This window comes from Lissotriton vulgaris, chromosome 3_1, assembly GCF_964263255.1.
Source record: "Lissotriton vulgaris chromosome 3_1, aLisVul1.2, whole genome shotgun sequence".
Lineage (NCBI taxonomy): Eukaryota > Metazoa > Chordata > Amphibia > Caudata > Salamandridae > Lissotriton > Lissotriton vulgaris.
Genome location: NC_141689.1, coordinates 417,203,352 through 417,223,309, shown reverse-complemented (window position 1 = coordinate 417,223,309; position 19,958 = coordinate 417,203,352). Strand labels below are relative to the sequence as shown.

The 19,958-nt window shown below is 49.3% G+C and overlaps 1 protein-coding gene across 1 annotated transcript in view; it reads left to right on the top strand.

The window, feature by feature from the left end:
- LOC147726525 (chondroitin sulfate proteoglycan 4-like) overlaps nt 1–19,958 on the top strand; it is a 474,128-nt gene that overhangs the window by 159,464 nt on the left and 294,706 nt on the right. Inside the window, exon 5 of the mRNA XM_086960631.1 lies at nt 7,246–7,422. Coding sequence (XP_086816757.1) covers nt 7,246–7,422 — 177 coding nt within the window. The remainder of the gene's footprint in view (nt 1–7,245; nt 7,423–19,958) is intronic.

The following is a 19,958-nucleotide window of genomic DNA, read 5'->3' as shown; positions in this document are numbered from 1 at the left end:
CTACGCAACGTGACTCGTATCTCATCGGATTTCAATGGCCCCATCAAATGTTCCCTGCGTTCATTTACTAGCCAAGGCATTTTAATTTACGACAGATATTCCTCTAGCACATTGCTTTCTGTTGGGATTTGGGACGTATACAACCTCTGGTAATAAGCGTGGAAATGTGTTGCAATGTCTTCAGTGGTGCTCAAGGGACTACCATTCTCCTCCGTTGTGCCCACCATTTTATCTAGTTGGGCTCAATAACCCTGCCATTGTAGCACCTGGTCGATCCCGTCCCCATAACTGCGAGCTGTTTCATGTTTCCCCATATGTTTGATTTCCTCATTGGCAGTGTCCCGAAATTCCACCAGTTTGTGCCTAAGGCTCGCAGTAGTTTGGGCAGTCTTGATCCCGGTCAGTTCCCGTTCCATGTGTCCTATTTCCCTTTTCAAGAGTTCCAACCTTCCTCAGATGGAGCGTAGCACTCCCGCATGTGTGGAGATCACCAACCCCCTAACATATACTTTAAATGTTTACTAAACTGTGGTGAATGATTGAAATGAGCCCATAATATTGGAAAATAAATCTTCTATTGCAGTTGCTAACCCTTCTTTGAATAGTGTGCCTAACAGTGAATACGGAGGGAACCGCTGGATTTTGTGGTGCATTATAATGTATTGCTAGTCGAACTGGGGAGTGGTCTGAATATGTACATGGAAGATGCGCGCAAGTGATTACCCTTGGATCTAGTCCCCAGATATCAGCTAGAAATCTATTGGAGTGTGAGTATCATGGACAGAGGAATAATGTGTGTAACTCTGTGCAGCTGGAGATCTATGTCTGTCTCCAGATATCTATGAGGCCTTCTGTATGCATTATGTTCTGTATGGCTACTGCGGCGGCCGCTGTACGTTTTGGCGGGCCTGAGACCCATCTAAGGTAGAAACAACACACAATTAAAGTCCCCCCCCAAGATCTGTGGGACGCCCCTCCATTGTACCAATTTATCCACCAGTGAATTGTAGAATTGGGGATCATCATAATTCGGTTCATATTACCACTAATATGAACTTCAAATCTCCCTTTTCACAAAGGGCTATTGTAAACACGCCCTGCGGGTCACTGAACAGGCCTGTCATTGCCACCCTGCCTTTTTATCAATCCATATTAGGACCCCCCTGGCGGGAGAGGCAAAATCTGCTGAGTAGTATGCTCCCTGTAATTTACGTTGTACCTCCCTGCTGCGTTCTGGGGCGAGATGTGTCTCCTGCAAAATTGCGATGGGCACATATTGTCTCTTTAAGTAGACACATATTCTTCTAACATTCCTATTGTCATTAAAGCCACGGACAATCCATGTCATGATTTGGGTAACCTGCGGCTTCGCACCCTCAGAGGCCATTCGTTGTGTGTAACAACTGTAAAGGATGGAAACCTATGCCTGCAGTATATACTGTGCGGAAACAACGTGATAAACCTTCGTCAAAACATTCCTCCACACAAGGAAAATGAACATTCCCTCCCACGCCACGAAAACCCACAACAGTCGCGGCTATAAGCTATAAGCATTCCCCCCAACCCTCCTGGTTCCCTTAACACAAACAAAAATCCCAGAAAAAGTAATGGTGATTGTGTGATACACTTGGGGGCAGATGTTGCCATCTATGTTACCTCTCTGCACCTCCATGTCCACTCTCCCATTTGCATACAGCTTAAGCAGGTATCACTGTGAGGTGCAACCTGATCCAGTCTGAGCTCCCTAACAGGTGTGCCTGTATCAGTCAATCAGTTTTTGGACACAGGAGTGTCTATCAGGTCAACTTCAATCTATGCACTCGATTCATGCCCTAACTTGGCAGTGATTACCACCCCAATACAGCGCGCTGTTAATTACTCATAGTGTCTCGTGTTACTTCATGAGGTAGTCATCACACTATAGGCCGTGTAGTCGTTCTTCAGGTTCCTGCTCTTCACGATTGCCTGAGGAACCCTCTGTATGTGACTGCGACGCGGTCAGCAAACTCTGACGTTTCAAGCGATGTTCTCTGTCTTTCATGGCATGCAAGACAGCTTTGGGGTCAGTGAAGATGTGGACCTTACCATCCATTTTGAGCCGTAACTTACCTGGATAAAGCATGCTGTACTCCAGATGCAAGTCTCAGAACTTCTTTTTCACAGGAATGATGAGCTGTCGCGCTTCCTGCACTTGCAATTTGAAGTCGGGGAAGAGAGATATTTCCAATACCTCTTGTTGAAGAGTTCCCAGCTCACATGCTTTTCGTAGGGCTGCATCTCGATCTCTGTAGTTTAGTATTCACGCGATGACGGGCTGCGTGGGTGCCCCTGGTACCAACTTGGTGCGCACGTTCTATGATAAATATCTCTGAGAATCTGCTCCGGCCTAGTAGTGAGACAAGTAGCTGCTCTACATACTGCTCCATGTTGCCAATGTTGGAAGATTCGGCCTAAAATGTGAACATTGTTCCTCCTTGATCTCGCTTCAAGATCTTCGGCCTTTACTTGGGGCGCTCGTAAAATCTTGTCTCTTTCCTTGTCAGTTTCTGCGTCTGCATATACGACATCTTCCAGATTGGATATTTGCTGCTCCTCTGTGTCAAGCCTGTCTCCAAGCTTATCCAGCCTCTACGACATTGGGTCCATTTGGAATGACAGTGCATCAATTTTACTGTCTATATTCGAAAGACTTAGTTGGATAGTACGGAACGCGAGTTTTATATCGGTCTGCCCCTGCTTCTGGATAGTCCGAGGCGGCATCTTGCTCTGTAGGCGTGGGATCTCTTGATCTTGGGGATTTGTGCAGATCAAAATGCAGTTTGGACTGGAGCTTGTCCGTTTTGCCCATGGTGTGGGGATATGCACAGCATCACTCAGCGCCACCACAGCATCACTCAGCGCCACCACAGCATCACTCAGCGCCACCACAGCATCACTCAGCGCCACCACAGCATCACTCAGCGCCACCACAGCATCACTCAGCGCCACCACCGCATCACTCAGTGCCACCACAGCATCACTCAGTGCCACCACAGCATCACTCAGTGCCACCACAGCATCACTCAGTGCCACCACAGCATCACTCAGTGCCACCACAGCATCACTCAGCGCCACCCCAGCATAACTCAAGGCCACCCCAGCATAACTCAAGGCCACCCCAGCATCAGTCAGGGCCACCCCAGCATCAGTCAGGGCCACCCCAGCATCAGTCAGGGCCACCCCAGCATCAGTCAGGGCCACCCCAGCATCAGTCAGGGCCACCCCAGCATCAGTCAGGGCCACCCCAGCATCAGTCAGGGCCACCCCAGCATCAGTCAGGGCCACCCCAGCATCAGTCAGGGCCACCCCAGCATCAGTCAGGGCCACCCCAGCATCACTCAGGGTCACCCCAGCATCACTCAGGGCCACCCCAGCATCACTCAGGGTCACCCCAGCTTCACTCAGGGTCACCCCAGCTTCACTCAGGGCCCCCCCAGCATCACTCAGGGCCACCCCAGCATCACTCGGGGCAACCCCTTCATCACTCAGGGCCACCACAGCATCACTCAACACCACCACAGCATCACTCAGCGCCACCACAGCATCACTCACCACAGCATCACCTCTGCACCCCCTGAACACCAGTGCAGCACCACCACCTCGGCATCACTCAACACCACATCAGTATCACTCTGCATCGCCTTTACACTAGTACACCACCACCTCAGCATCACTCAGCAACACCTGAGTATTATTCAGCATCACCTCCGCATCACCTCCGCACCAGTCACCACCACCTCAGCATCACTCAGCACCACCTCAGCCTGCTCTCGGAATTTGGCATCTGTTGATTCTCCCCTTGCGTTCGTCCGCTGCTAGTGGTATAATACAGGCACTAGTTCGAAACCTTCACTCTCCGATTGTTTATGCTCCCTCAAAAAAAGCTATAACAAACAACCATTGAAACAGGCAGAAACAAGTTGCCAGCATTCCAAAGACAAAAGAAAACTGAGGACATTTTTATTGTAAACACTTTTTCTAATATGGTCATTCAGTTGTACATAAAGCCTACTTGGTCATATGTAAGGTAACAAAAATGCTTCTGACACTTTTTTATTATAACTTTTAAGCATGCTGCACAGCATCCACGCTTCTCTACAGCACTGCTTAAAGACATGGGCAAAGTCAATAGCTCTGGCTAAACACTTATAAGGCCCCAAAGGCGAGACCTATTGGCTATGCCAATGCTTGTTTGTTTCATTCTTGATAGAGGCTCAACATAGCCTTTATTGAGTGCTGTCGTTTCATCTACATTATAGTATGTAATTATTAAATTTAAGAGCGCATGTTGTTAATCATTCGACCCTTCGTTGTTAAGGCAGCTTTCCTTTGGTTTGAGTGGGATGAAGGAGTAAAGTAATGAAATGAACTGAAATTTATAAACGCGCAACTAAGCCCGAAGGCATCAAGGCGCCTTACATCTATGATCCGTTGTTTGATGAGTGGTAGTATTGGAAGGCCTGCCAAGGTCATCTGAGGTCTCTTTAGACTTCTATAACAAGTAGCTTGTCAGCTACTGATAGCTCTCCGTTGCCCTGCAAGTAACTCTTCCATGTGCATCCCAGCCTACTAGATTGGAACTTTTGCTTGGTTGAATTAATAGTTGTATGCCCACATTGTCTATTCAAGAAAAGAACTGCATATGTGCAGAATTTATCAGTTGATGATTGGAGAAAAATGGTTCCATTTGCAAAATATATTTAAACCTGATTTTTGAGTGATAAATCGCTCAGGGAGACTTATTACTAATATTTCTTTTGTGGCAAGTGCACTGCGCTATAGCCGGCATGTATTACCTGCAGAGAAGCATTTCAAGCATAAAAAAGCCTTTTATACATTACTATTTGCCACGCTTTCTGAGGTGAGCTCTGCTGGTAATCTTGTATATAATATCTACTAATGTAATCTTCTCAGATGTGGTCATTATTACAACACTAATGATAATAGAGGCTCCAGAAGATTTTAATAGAACATAAGTGGCTCTTTTTCACAAAAGGTTGGATACGCTCCAAGGCAGTGTGGGATCCCTGGATCACCTTCAACAATTCCACTCTGGAAGGGTCGTCAGGGGCCTTGCCTCCCTCGTCCTGCCCCGATTGACGCGTGATCCGCTGAGAAGGGAGCCGCTGAGTAGTGTACTGCGTTATGGTGTTGGGCTGCGACGCCCGGGCCATCTTGTCCTTACGCATGTCAAGCCTCCAATAAGTCCCGCCGCAGGTTTCTATATAGGAAGTCTCTACCAGTCACACACAATGACCTGTGTATATGCAGGCGATTCCCGACCCGGTCTCCCACAGCCGGGCCCCACAGCGTCCGTGCTCACTCACCCCTAGTTCAGCCGCTACACAATCCACCGGCCTCTCCGGCCGCTGCTGGGAGACAGTCACTGAGTCCCAATAGCACTGCAGGGCTCCAGTTCATGCGGGAGAGCCCCAATGCCTGCAGGCCCCCCAAAGCTGGACCACCTCTCCAAGGGACAGGCCAGTCGATCACCAGCAGCACAAGGCGTATCACCCACTGCAGGCCCTGTCATGCGGCCACCACTGCCGGTGCCCTCAATCGTGTCCGGCGGGTCCTCCTACAACCCCTTCCTCGTCGGGCCCCAAATGGCAGTGGGTCCCTCATCTGCACCAGCACTATCTGTGGCTCGGGGCCCAGGTGGCAGGGGGACCCCCAGCTTATGGCCTCCACAGTCCTCGGAATGAATCCACAGACCTCGGCCTCACTTGTCTCCGGGTCTCCTCCTCCTGCACGGCCGTCACTTACTCCTGCCCCCAGGCCCCCTCACCGCCGCCGAGGTCCGATGTTTCCAGGAGGGCCCCGATGGCAGCGGACGCCTCCTCAATCAGGGCGCCATCCAAGAGGGCCAGTCTGGAAGGCTCAAGCCGTGCGAGCCGCCACCAAAACCCCCCACACCCCTCCCGTTCCAGCGCCGGCCGTCGCGATTAGCAGTACAGGCACCTCCGCAGTCGATGGCCAGACCGCTGGTAATCTCCGGCACTCCGGGCCCCAGATTGCAGTGGGCCCCCCTCTTAAGGTAGTCGTCCCCTCGTCTCAGTTCTCGAGGGTCGCAGGCACTGGGTTATGGGCCTCCACTCATCCCGGGATCGAGGCCGCAGACCGGGGCCTCTCCCACAGTCTGCCCCGCCTCCACTCCTCCCGGGCCCGCACTCCAAGCACCTCTAGGCCACACTTCCCCCACAGAGGCCCGGCGCACCAGGAGAGAGCCCCCGATGGCAGCAGGCACCCCCGCACCGGATTACTACTCACAGGGGGTATCGGCAGGGCCCGAGGCGCAGCCGCTGCTTCCTCCACACCAGCACTGGGCGGCGCGACAGACTCCATGGGCCTCCGCGACTCGAGGCAGGCCCCCAGCGATCCTCCGCAAGTCGGGTCCCCGGATGGCAGTGGGCCCCGGTCCCGCAGTGGCGCTTTCGTGACCCCGGGCCCCAATTGTCCGAAGGTCCCCCGATCAAAGGGCGCCGCCGTCCCCCGGAAGCAGGCCTCAGACCCCAGCCTCGCGTAGATCCAGGTCCGCCTCCTCACAGCTCGGGCAGTCGCCTCAGCTCCTCTCCCAACGGTCAGTCTGAAGTCCCCTCAGGATGTGTCCCCAGGCACCTGGGAGTTGTGCGCCTTCGTCCGTGCAAGTAGCCTATACAGGATAATTAAAACAGGATATTTGGGCCAGCCTGCCGGGAGCCGAAGGAGCTCACGTCCTGTCGGCCCTGCTGCTTGGCCACGCCCCTAGTATAGCTGGATTCTTAATTAGAATACCAAGCATGTTTTGTCTTCTATGAAGGGGGAGGGCGCAACCAGATCCTGCCCTTTGTACGGTTAAGTGTACAAATTGTTTGTTGAACCAATACGAATGTCTGTGAATGCTCCCAAATGTACAGCTTTGTACGTGTGCTCCACTTTCCTAGTCCTCACCTCTGTCCCTTTCCAATAAAACACCAATATATCGACTCTTAACCCTAACCTAACTACAATGGGAAATCCTACAATTGTTTTGTCTTTCAAACGTGTGATTTAAGATATAGAAAATACTGCAATCCTAACTTTATGAAAATGGGTTTAGGATTTGTGAACTAACTACAGGACCTTCGAAACACTTGTGATTGAGGCCCGAAATATTTACCTGCATGTTTTATTTTAGGTCATTTAGTCATCCTTTACTTTCCTTCTTTGTTTTGTTTTCTTTGACAGGTTGAAAAGGAATTTATTTTTTACGTGCATGATGGCACGGAAACGTTGTGGGACAACTTTACTGTTGTGGCAAATAACACTGACCGTGGGCAAGAGAGTGCACCAGAAACGCTGTATGTGACAGTCACACCAATAAATGATGAATCACCAGTGATAATTATGAACACTGTTTTTAGGGTAAGTTCTGTGTAACTGCATAGACTGCTGAATAATGGTCATTATTGTGAGTACATTGCAAGCTTTTCTTTGCACTGGGAATTCCCTGGTGGTATTTAGGATGAATTTATTTCGAGGGTGAGTCGCACCATTGTATAAAAATGATCATCAAAATGAATACTGCCACTGCTTAGCTTGAGTTGTAGCATTTGTTTTTTACTGTCAAATCTTTTTTTTTATTGGGGGAAATGAAAATGCACCACAGTACAAAGCATATGGCGTACGGTCAGCAATGCAAGAAACCACTGTATCATGTGAGGCCATATAATACAGGCAAACTTCCTTATGAACCCCATGTCCAACAACGCAAAGACTGCAAGCAAAAGCTGCATCCAACTAGTAGGACTGCAACTGAGGAAGAGAGCCCTCTCCCCAGGGGTATCGAAGCACGTGTCAAGAAAGTATAAAGAAGGAAGGTAAAGAGGGAACCAGGAATATAACAGTCTGAGTCCTCTGTGGGCTAGAAATGGGTAGAGGGAAAAGGTGGGGGGGGCGGTGTCCCATTCGGGTCTAAGTGTAACCTCTGTGCGGAGCTGGGGGGACGGGATCGGTGTCCCTGCGGTAAGGGGCTGGTCCTCCCTCCGCGGAGTGTCGGTTCCGAAGTCAGGAGAGGCGGGTTATAAGAGTTGGAGGAGCCAGGAGCCGGAATGGTGTAAAGCAAGAGTATTCCAGCTTTGTGAAATAATCAGTGGCTGCCATGTGTAGCAAACTTGGATTCTGTGCGTGTTATCCTGCAGGATAAAAGTTCCATCGCCATGACATTCCAAAGGCGTGTGAACCACAAAGCAATAGGTGGTGCTGTAGGTTTTTTCCAGGGGAGGGCAATCATTTGTTTAACCGCACCCAGCATCTGTGCTGTAAGGTGCCAATCTGCATGAATCATAGCAGTAAATGTTGTGGGCTGCATGCCCAGAATGACAGTGATGTATAAGTGCAGTAGAGGAAAGCCTATGGTACCCTTAATGAGGCTACAAACCTCCTTCCAGTATAGGGCTAATAGTGGCCAAGACCACCAAATATGAATGAAATCACCAGTCTCCAATTGACAACGCCAGCAGCGGGGGGGAGGAAGTGGGGAACATTCTCTGTGTGCATGACTGGGTATAGTAGCACCAAGTCATTAGGCTATAAGTGGTTTCATGCTGGGCTATACTCCTATACAGACTAGGAATATCTCGCCAAAGCTGTTCCTATTCTTTTTTTAATTCTTTTTATTTGTCACACATACAATGCATATTAAAACATTACAATACATGTCCGTATATTCCTTCTTTCTATACAGTCCCCTTGTTCTAGTATTGTCCCTCGGATTGTCGTGATCATCCCAGCAATTTCCAGTTTGCATTTCTGTGTTTTTTGTAGTGCCACGAGCCCCTTTCGCATACCCCCTTCGTGCCTTCAGAACCTGGCTTAGAGTTACAGCTCCCTATATTTCGCCCACTTTCCCCACACTTTATCCCATTTGCCAGGGCATCTTTGCCCCTGATAGATTACCTTCTCTGCGGCACAACATCAATCCATATCCTGCTTTCATTCTTTCACTGTTGGAACTCGTTCTGTTCCCAATAATCTAGCTATGTTTCCTGTAGTTATAGTTAATATTCGTCACTTGGCCTCCATTGGTACTGCCTGGCTAGCACTTTGGACATCACTTTTTTTGTCTCTGTCCAGAATCTCTGCAAAGCAGGGACAGCTCCACACGTTTTAAGAAAGGTCGATCGCAACCTCTCAGGCAGTTGGGTGTGTCGCATTTCCCCATCCGACTAAGTATTTGCTTAGTGATATATATACTCTATATACAATTTTAAGTTGTAGCAGTCTAAAGCAGGACCTGATGGCTACCACCGCTGGACTCTGTATAACCTCCATCCAGTCTACTTTATCCAGAGGTCCCACATCCTTTTCCCATTGCTCTGTAAGGTTTACCAATGGGTCTGAAGTGTTGTTCATTATTTTCTTGTAGTTAGGGAGGTTGATTTTTCCGGTATATGTTCTGCTGTGAATCTTTCCTCTATTGGTGAAGGTTCAGGTATACTTTGGCCCTTTTTTATTTGTCCTGTAAGGGCGTGCCTCAATTGCACATATTTGACTCTTTCTGTGTATGACATTTGTTATTGTTTCTGTAGACTCTGGACGCTCACCATTTCCTGGCCTTTCCACACATCCCCCAAGGATTCTATACCCAAGAGTTCCCAAGCCCAGAAACCTTGAAGCTTTCGCACTTCCCTCAGGAGATCCCCTGCCCATAAGGCCGTTCACTCTGTCAGTCTGTCTTCCCACCCTGGAAATGTTGTCACCTCTTTCCATATCCTGACTTGTTTGCGTGTGAGTTGGCAGCCCTCCCGTAGGCCTCTTGCTATAAATTGCGTCTGGGTATCCCCTCTGTTGCATTGCTCAATGTCCCACTTGATAGGCCGGCTCCTCTCTGTCTGCATAGACCCAATCATTAATTGTGGTTAATTGTGTTGCCCAATAATATTTACGTACATCTGGGACTGCTATCTCTCTATTCAATCGGCCTCTTTGTTATTTGCTTAATGCTATCCTGGGGTCCATCCCATAGGAGCTGTCGCAGCTCCGCATCTATTATTTGGAAGTATTTTGCTGGTACTTTGTATGGAGTATTTGATAAGATATATAGTAGGCGCGGCAAGGTCATCATCTTAATAATTGCTGCTCGGGCTATCAGTGAGAGCGGTAATTTCCTCCAATGCACCACGTCCCCTTTTAGCCTTTGCAGTAGGGGGAGTCAGATTGTCCTCTCTAAACTTGTCTTCTGTTTTAGTAATCACTATTCCCAAATATTTAAACTTGGTCTTTATTGGAAGCGCACTGCTCATGACTGACAAGACTGGCTTTTCTCCTGCGATTACAAATATTAATGATTTGTTCCAGTTTCTTCGGTAACCCGAATAGCCCCCAAACAATTGAAAAACGTGTAGTATTCTATGCACCATCAAGTAGGGTCTTGTGGTATACAGTAGTATATGGTCTGCATACAGCAAAATCCTCTCTTTCCATTCATCTCTTATCTTAATGTCTCTTATTATTGGATCTCCTCTAACCCATGCTGCCAGCGGTTCGATTGCGAGTGCAAACAGCATAAGAGAGAGCTGACACCCCTGCCTGGTTCCTCAGCAGAGTGTCTCCTGCCTTCATACCGTTCCATTTACACGTATTCTTGTACTGGGATCAGTGTAGAGTAGCTTAATTCAGGCCTCTATCATAGGACTGAATCCCAGCCACTCCAGTACAGTGAAAAAGTACTCCCGTTCTATACTGTTGAATGCCATTTGGGCGTCTAATGAAGGTAGTACAGCACTCACGTCGGTTTGGTTTTGGTCATGTGCATCACCCCATGTAGCCGCCTAATAGTCTGATGCTTCGCTTAGGCATAAAGCCAGACTGATCTGGATGTATAAGGTCGGTCTTGTGGCTACAATCTTTGCCAGGATATTTGCCTCTGCGTTGAGCAGGGATTTAGGCCTGTATGTGGGAACAGCACTCCGGGGATTTCCCTTGTTTAGGGATGACTACTATTGTGTCCAATCTTTGGTCTTCCGGTAGGCTGCCCCGTTGTAGTGACTCCTCAAACATCTTACCGTTCGGCCCGGCTGCCTTTCCCGATTGGAGGAAGCCTATTGCACTACATATTTCTTCCTCTCTAAAGTCTGTCTCTAATTCTTTCGTTTGAATCGGGAGCAGTTGGAACCTGTGACGGAAGCCTTACCGACCTTTTGCACATCTCGCTATTCTAATTCTTCTAACCAGAATCGGACGAAATCTTCTTCTTGCCCAGGCTTTTCCTTGTACATTGACCCTCGGACAGCTGCCGTTCTTTAGGCCCGCCTTTGAGGTCCAAAGTCGTTGTTCCCCGAAACGACTTGCGAATATCCTTTTAAAGATTCAAGAGACTTTGGAAGGTTTACCTCCATCTGATTAATCTAGAGAAAAAGTGAGCTACGCCTAAGAAACCTTGAAAATCCGAACTGGTCTGGCCCCTCACTGAAAACCATAATGGGGGTCAGTTTTTAGCCTTTCCCACCCCCTTCTGAATGGTGGTGACGACCTACCTGTTGTCCTGTTGTGTGTCTCCCCGCCCCGTAGTACCTCTTCGCCCTGGCGAAGGTGCGGCCTAATTCGGGCCTTACACCGAAACGCGCGTTGGCGTATTTCCTGTTGATGACCTTATCCATTCTGTTCCTGCCTCACCTTGTGCTTTTGTCAATGCAACATTGTCCATCTTGATTGCACCCTTAGGCATTGTTGTACGGGTTTGTATGTGATGTGTGGAAGGAATTTTGAATGAAAGATAGTGAAAAGGATATGAATGTGGACTGAGTTTTGAATTGAGTGGTGTGTTTGGGACCCCTGTTTTCCCTGAAATCGTATATATGTTATATATGTAATGTCTTTTTTATCTAAACCCAAAAAAAATTGGAAATCTTTAGAAAAAATGTTGCTCACCAAATGGCTGATAAATAAAGAAATCTAAAAAGTCACTATGTGTATTTGGCTCTAATACTCCTTGCTGTCACCCGCTTGTGAATCCTAGGATCCTCTTGTAGGACCTTTGTATACCATACGGGCAGGGTACTGTGTTTAATTCTTTTTTGCTGTGACAGACTGATATATCTGTTTGGAATAGGCCGCAAAGGCTTCCGCTATTTTTTCTCCTGCTATTCAGAGTTCCCCCCCAGATTCATGATCTCTAGTACCCATCTATTATTTGGAACTATATTGCTGGTACGTTCTCTATCTCTTTTTTCCAACTAGGATAGGAGTTTCATCGCTTTTCCCCAACCTCGTATATCCTTCGCTGGGTGGCCCTATTGTATTTCCTGACAGCTCCTTCCTCGAGGTCCCTCATTTCCTTCTGCTTAAGGCATGTTTGATGACTGAGCCGTGGTTCTGCGGTCGTGGTGCTTGTTTTAGTGCTTTCCAAATGTAGTAGTTCCTTTTCTAGCGGTTCGTATTTTAACTGTCTCTCTTTACTCTCTCTCCCTGTCAGTGCCTGTGAATAACCTCGAATTACTGTTTTGTATGCTTCCCACAAAACCTGCTGAGAGTCAACTGTTCCCTGGTTCTCCTGAAAATATTGCTATGTGCGTTGACGAATCTTATCTTGTGTCTCCCTGTTTTTAATCAACCAGGGGTCTATGCATGGTGGGAGAGTGTACGTCCTAGTAGGCCCTTGAAATGTAACCTCCACTGTTGAGTGGTCCGAAAGGCCAGTTGCCTTATGGGCGGCCCCTCTGAAATGGCCTGCATCGCAGGCGTGCATAAAACAAATCTAGTCAGCATCCAGAGAATATTATCACCAGGTAGTCAAAACAAGACATTTTCCAGGACAGAGCACCCCTGATCAGTTGGAAGCTGAGGTGGAGCGGGCTGGAGAGAATGCACCGTCCATGGTGTGGATGTTGTGAATAATATCCTGTTTAGCTTGAAAGGAGGACTTTTCCTTATATTGTGCTCTGGGTTTGGCAGGGGGCACTGTAGACCATTCCGGGCATATGGCCTCTCAAGATGACATGAGAGGACGCGACGGACTAGCCTCACGGCAGTCCATCGAATTCTGCACAAGTTTTTTAGCTTCACACAGTGAGCTAATTACCTGGTGTCTGCCCTACCAGGTAAAGATCAGACCGAAGGGGTAACCCCATTGGTATTTCATAGTAAGGTTATGCAGTTAATCCGTAACTGGCTTGAAGTCCCTATGGCGTTGTAGCAAGAGTTTGAAAATATTTGTATGGAGTGTCCTTTAAAGACCAAGTCTGCCTTGTGACGTGAGGCTTGTAAGATAGCTTCATTTTCAGTGAAGAAATGCACTTGCTTGAGGATATCCGGGATAAAGTCCGGGCATCCTTGAGCCATGGCCACTTGATGAGCCCTGTCTAGGGCGGGGTGAGGCATCCTTGTCACAGTGCTAGTATGCAAATCAGCCTTGACCCTGTGCCTCATGGGAACAGTCCAGCCCGAACTGCCAAGCCATGTCTTTCCTGGACCGGAATCAAGCATCCTCGGACCGGTTTTTGGCTATCAGCCGTCTTCAACCAGGATAGCTTGACTCCAGTGGTGTGGAGAGCATGGGACTCACGTCTGAGTATACCCATCCCACTTGGGGTGACAAAATGCAAAACAACAATTGATGGACAGAATGCAGAACAATGTCATACATTCACCACAGTCCGTCGCGGCAAGGTTTGGTGCCCGAGGGACCAAGGAGGTAGAGGCTGTGTAGTGCCACAGTCGAACCCGTTCCTGCAGGCGAACACAGCGAAGCAAGGTGCCTCAGGTCCCACCAGCGAGAAGAAAGAAAGACACAGGCAGGTGTGCAAGATTCCTCCTGACAACAGCTCGGCCAGGGGACAGAATGGGTAGACTGGCAGCCCGGAGAGGCAAGAGTTACAGATTGGGCAAACTAGACCCTAGGTTAAGACTGTGGAGCCAGCTGGAATGTCAGCAAGTGACTCCGCACCTGCCACATCGCTCCCCAATGATGTCCAGGTGATGCCAAACCACTGCATCAACAGGGCCAATAGCTGCGACAGGTCAGCAGAGTAGGAGGAGGGCAGTGCCAGCAAGGTGGGTGGCAGGCATCGGCACATGTCCCAATGGAGGTAGCAGGTGAAGCAACGTGGTGTCCAGAGGCGAGTAAGCCCTCACGAGGGCCAGAGCCAAAGCAATGACGCGGGGGTAAGGGCAGGTAGCGAGGTCCGCTGCGCAGTTTAGCAGCCGATTGCCCCTTACCTCGCTCGTGAGGCTCCAATACCAGGGATGCTCAAGCCAGTCCAGGGACCTCTCTGCGGTCCAACGCAGAGATGGCGGCGGGCCCCAGGCTAGACCGCTAGCGTCATTTACAGGCTTTCGCCCCCATTAGCGGGGAGCATGGTACACAGCCGCAATGTTGAGTGAGTCGCTCCACGGGGTCCTGATATCAAAGTTGGAACAGTACAATTAGAACACAGTTGCCTCTAAAGGTAGGAAAAAATTAAATTTCGGTTCAGCACAGCACCACAGAATATATCATAATCCAACTATTTTCAGTTAACGGAAAAGAACACCAGCAGACCATCCATACGTGTGGAATAAAACAGCATTTCCTTTCGTAAGTCAACTGTAGGCATTCTTATGCTAACTTAAAACACATTCAATGAACAATAATTTTAATTAATAAAATCTACTCTAACACTACTCCTTGAAAAACTTAACATATTAGTTGTGGTAAAAGCAGTGGGTTTTACTCGTAGTCAGTCTGTGTGAAATTCAACCAAATTAACTATCCTTTAGGATGCAAGATGAAATAGTAAAAGTCAAGCAGTACTCTCGGGGCAGATGCAGGATCGCTGTTTGTTTCTGCTCCTGAGGCGGAAAGCCGGGAGCTGTGCTGAGTGAAGTTTCTGATATGCGTGTGTGAACTCTCATGCTGTGCTGTGTCACGGACTTATCGTGGCGCTTATTTCGCTTTTATGAATTTAAAATCATTCACTGCAAATATTTTTACCTTGCCCTCTGCTCTATCTTAGGCAGTTTTAACTTGTATTTCCCCGCACTCCGGGTGATACTCAGCCGAGTCAGGTGCTGATTCTCTTGTTCCCGGGTTGTGCTATTTGGCAGCGGCCATCTTGGGTGGGAGGCATCACACGCTGCACTCTAGTCGTCAGTACATAAAGAGACGGGCATCGCTCTGCGCAGCGGACGCGATCAGCGGTCGCGATCAGCGGTCGCGCCGCATCTGCGCCGGAGTCATGCCAGAGTCTAGCCCGTCAGCGCTAAGGAAGCGCCAGGGAGGCTAGTTCCATCCACTCCCATGTCCCAGCTGGTCCCTTATACACCCTACATTCTTTATAAGCCCTCAAACCCTCCTGGCAGCCTTGCCATTAAACATTCGCCCCGGAAAAGCTCATTGGCGCCCTAGTTTGCCGATGTAGTGGGAGAGGAAGTCATTCAAACACCTTTGATTGCTCCCATAAGCGGGCCTCTCTTAAAAAGCCAGGTCCACCCCTGACTAAAGACACCGGGTTCCTTATCAATGCTCGTTCACTTGTTAAAAATAACGTGGCATTCAGGGAACTTATCTTGGATAGAAATCCCTCTTGGGCCTTCATTACTGAGACTTGGGCCTCTGATTTTTCAGGGCCTGAACTAATAAACCCAATCCCCGAGGGATATGCCCTTGCTAGAATGAATAGAGTAGGTCATAGGGGAGGAGAGCTGGGCATACTGCACAAATGTTCAATTAGATGTCGAACTGAGCCCTTGCCCTCCTCGCTGGACTCCTTCCAGGCCATGTACTTCGCGCTAAATTCCTCCCAAACCGTTTCCTTCTCCGGGATTCTGATCTATAGACCCCCAGGCCCTAGGTCTGCTTTCAGGCATGATCTACTTGAGACCTTTGAACCCTATATTGACAGACCCAATATGACCATTCTCGGGGACTTCAATTTTCATTTGGAGGACGTGAACTCCTCTGACACTAGTCACCTGCTAGACTCCCTGGCCTCCTGCGGACTGCTACAAGGAGTAGGGACCTCCACCCACTCAGCCGGTCATACCTTGGATGGGGTCTTCACCAACGATTCCAGACTTGAAATTGGCTCCCCTTTCCCCCTGTCCTGGTCGGACCATTTGGCCGTTCCCCTTGAATTTGCATCTTCCCACCTGGATATGTCTCCGTTAGATCATAATAATTGGGAATTGAGGAGGAACTTCAGGGGGCTGAATAATGAAACTCTTGCTCCCCTGATGGCTAGCCTTAAGCCTCCCCTCCGGAGGGATACCGACGCAGCTGCCCTTGACTTGTCTAACACTCTGGCAAGTGCCGTGGATATTCTTGCGCCGGTCAGATGACACTATTCTGCCAGGAAACGGCCTTCGGCCCCCTGGTTCTCAGACTCCTTCAGATTGCTCAGACAGGGGTGCAGGAAACAAGAAAGACTCTGGAGGTCTCATTTGGACCCTAAAGAGAGGGAGAAACATAAATGCTTACTTAAAGGATATAAAATCGCGGTGCTGGCAGAAAAGAAAGCGTACTTGGCTTAATTGACCGCCTCTCTTAGCTCCCCCAGGGAACTGTTTAAAATTGTCGACTACCTGTCTCTTCTTCAGTCACCCGACCCCATAGTACCTTCTCAAGAGCTGTGTGATCAGATCTCCGCCTTCTTCCATACAAAGATTATGGATATCCACACAGCCCTGGAAGTCCTCAACTTTGACTTAGAAAGTCCCCCCTTGCCCGCTTCATTCCCCCTGGAAAGACAGGCCCATGAATCCTGCATCAACTTTTCCAAGTTCCCCCTCCTCACCCTTGATCAACTCCGTCTGCTCCTGGACAAGCTCAATTCTGGATCCCCTCTGGACCCTTGTCCACTGAGGATCTTTAAAGAGTGTAGGGAGGTAATGTTGCCCCCCCTCCTGGAGGTTATGAACCTGGCAATCTCTGAAGGTGTCTATCCATCATCTTGGAAATTGGCCATAGTCAAGCCCCTTCTAAAGAAGGCTACCCTAGACCCTAGAATCTTGAAAAACTTCTGCCCCATCTCCTTTCTTCCTGCTCCCGCTAAGATGCTAGAGGCCCACCTTAACCACCACTTGAGTGCCTTTCTCGATAGCGTCACCTCTCTGGACTTTTCCCAGCATGGCTTCCGGAGGGCACATAGCACTGAGTCGGCTCTCACAGTGGTTGTCAATAACATCCGCACCAAGGTTGACAGTGGCCAGACTACTTTGCTGGTACTGCTCGACCTTACAGCCGCATTTGACACCCTGTCCCCTTCCATTCTGGCTACTCGCCTCAGGGAGACTGGAGTCGACGGACCAGTGCTTAGCCTTCTTACATCTTTTCTGGACCAACGGAATCAAAGGGTCAAGTTGGGTGACTTCCTTTTGCCAGTCAAGCCTGTGCAGTGTGGGGTTCCCCAGGGCTCATCTTTGAGCCCCACACTTTTTAACATCTACGTGGCCCCACTCGCCAGGCTTGTAAGATCGTTTGGCCTGGAAGTTCTTTCCTATGCCGACGACACCCAGATCATGGTCTCTCTGTCACAATCAGTTAACATAACGGCCCTAAATATTAGGAACTGTGTGGAGGCAGTCGCAGGCTGGATGATTAAGAATTTCCTCAAGTTAAATGGGGACAAAACTGAGGTCCTTATTTTCGGAGACAAACAGGAGATCTGGTTGATGGACTGGTGGCCCTCTGCTCTTGGCACCTGTCCCACGCCCTCTACTTCGGCACGCAACTTGGGTGTGATCTTGGACACCACCCTCTCTTTTGATAAACAAGTAAGCAGGACAGTCTCTACCTGTTGTGGTGTCCTAAGTATCTTGAGAAAGATCGCCCATTATCTTTCCTTTGAAGCCCGAAAACAGGTTGCTGTGGCTCTTATATCTTCCAGGCTGGACTACTGCAATGCACTTTACCTTGGCACTAATAAAGGTCTAGTCCAGCGCCTTCAGATAGTGCAAAATGCAGCTGCCCGGTTTGTGGTAGACGCCCCGAAGCGCTCCTCAGGCTCCGCCATTAGGAAGGACCTGCACTGGCTCCCCATGCAGGCCAGGATCAACTTCAAGGTCCTCTGCCTTACGCACTGTGCCCTGTCTGAGGCTGGACCCGAAGATATCCGGTACCTTGTTTCCTATTATGTGCCCGGCAGGGCCCTCCGCTCTGCCAACAAAAAACTGCTAGCCGTCCCCCGATTCTCTAAGGCCAGATGGGGAGGAAGGGCCTTCCGCTCTCTTGCGCCCAGACTGTGTAACTCGCTTCCAGATGATCTTAAGGGCCTGGCTTCTCATGCTCTCTTCCGTAAAGCATTCAAGACCTGGCTCTTCCGGGAAGCCTACCTGTAATCTACTCTCCTTTTCCCTCTGTGCAAACAGCCGTACCATCTGTGAGCGCCTTGATGCCTTCGGGTTTAGTTGCGCTGTACAAATCCTCAATTCAATTCAAGCATGCTGGCCAAATGTGACTGAACCGCAGTGAAATATATGGAAGGGTTGTGCTTGACATATGTCGTACCCTCATGTAGTCTTTGCAAAATATATCATTAGGTGAACCCACAGAGCGTTCCTTTCAATAGTATTTCAAAGAGAACTCATTTCAAGTCAAGTCAAAAGATCTTTATTCTGCAATATAGGACCATAAAAGAGAATCAAGCGGTCGCAGGAATAGATCTCCCGTGGTCAAATCACTTCCATGGAAACAAATTCAAAAAAATTAGTTGACCACAGTGGCGGTTCGTCCATTGGGGGCGTTGGGGCGTTGCCCCACTAGCCATGGACGACCGCACTGTCTGCCCACACATGCATTTAAAGGGTTTTCAAATTCAAATACAGTTTCTGATTAAAAATGATTCTGAGCGCACTGCGCGCTACCGGCCCCAGGACAAGAATGACAGAATCGGGCACGGGCATTGTATAAGAAAGTGGGCTGTGGGGGGCGGGGCAGTGCAGAGAGTGACAGGTAGAGCAGAATACCGGAGTACTAGTAGACTGCGCAATGAGCATGTGGAATCCAGGAGTAGTCAAAATTACACCTGGCCCGCGCATGCGCACAGTGGTTGACCACAGTGGCGGTTCGTCCATTGGGGGCGTTGCCCCACTAGCCATGGACGACCGCACTGTCTGCCCACACATGCATTTAAAGGGTTTTCAAATTCAAATACAGTTTCTGATTAAAAATGATTCTGAGCGCACTGCGCGCTACCGGCCCCAGGACAAGAATGACAGAATCGGGCACGGGCATTGTATAAGGAAGTGGGCTGTGGGGGGCGGGGCAGTGCAGAGAGTGACAGGCAGAGCAGAATACCGGAGTACTAGTAGACTGCGCAATGAGCATGTGGAATCCAGGAGTAGTCAAAATTACACCTGGCCCGCGCATGCGCACAGTGGTAGACCTTCCTCCCCCCCCCCTCTACAGCACTCGAGACACAGGCACTGTCAGGCAAGGACCCGGGGCCCCGGACTCATAATGGGCAGATAGTATCCTGCTTGTAGCCAATCCTGGCGCAGTATTGCTGTTAACCCTGCGCCAGGATTGGCTGCTCCAGCAAGATGGTGCCGCACGTGGGTGTTGATTGCTCAGCCGAGGGGGCCGCACTGTATGGCCAATCACCATATGGCTATATCCAGCCATGTCGTCGGGGTGATTGGCCATTTCTACGCTGTCGGGACGTTACTGGCTGCAGCCTTCCTGATGACGAGAACAGCAGCACTGCTTAGGAATTCAAAACCAGGACGGCGGGAGTCTCGGGACTGTAAGTTTTACTTTTATTATTTTTCTTTCCCTTAAACCCCTCCCGCCTCCCCCCTAATCCCCCTCTGCGCCGTGATTTGCCCATCCCCCCCCACCCGCCCGTAATGCCCGCCGCGATTGCTCATTTAGCTTGTGCATTTATGGGGGGAAAAATAGCATGGTATGACACTGTAGTCGAAAAAACTGGTGTCCATCTTCTGCATATATATATGCGTTTAAAGAATGCTTGTGTACATTTTTC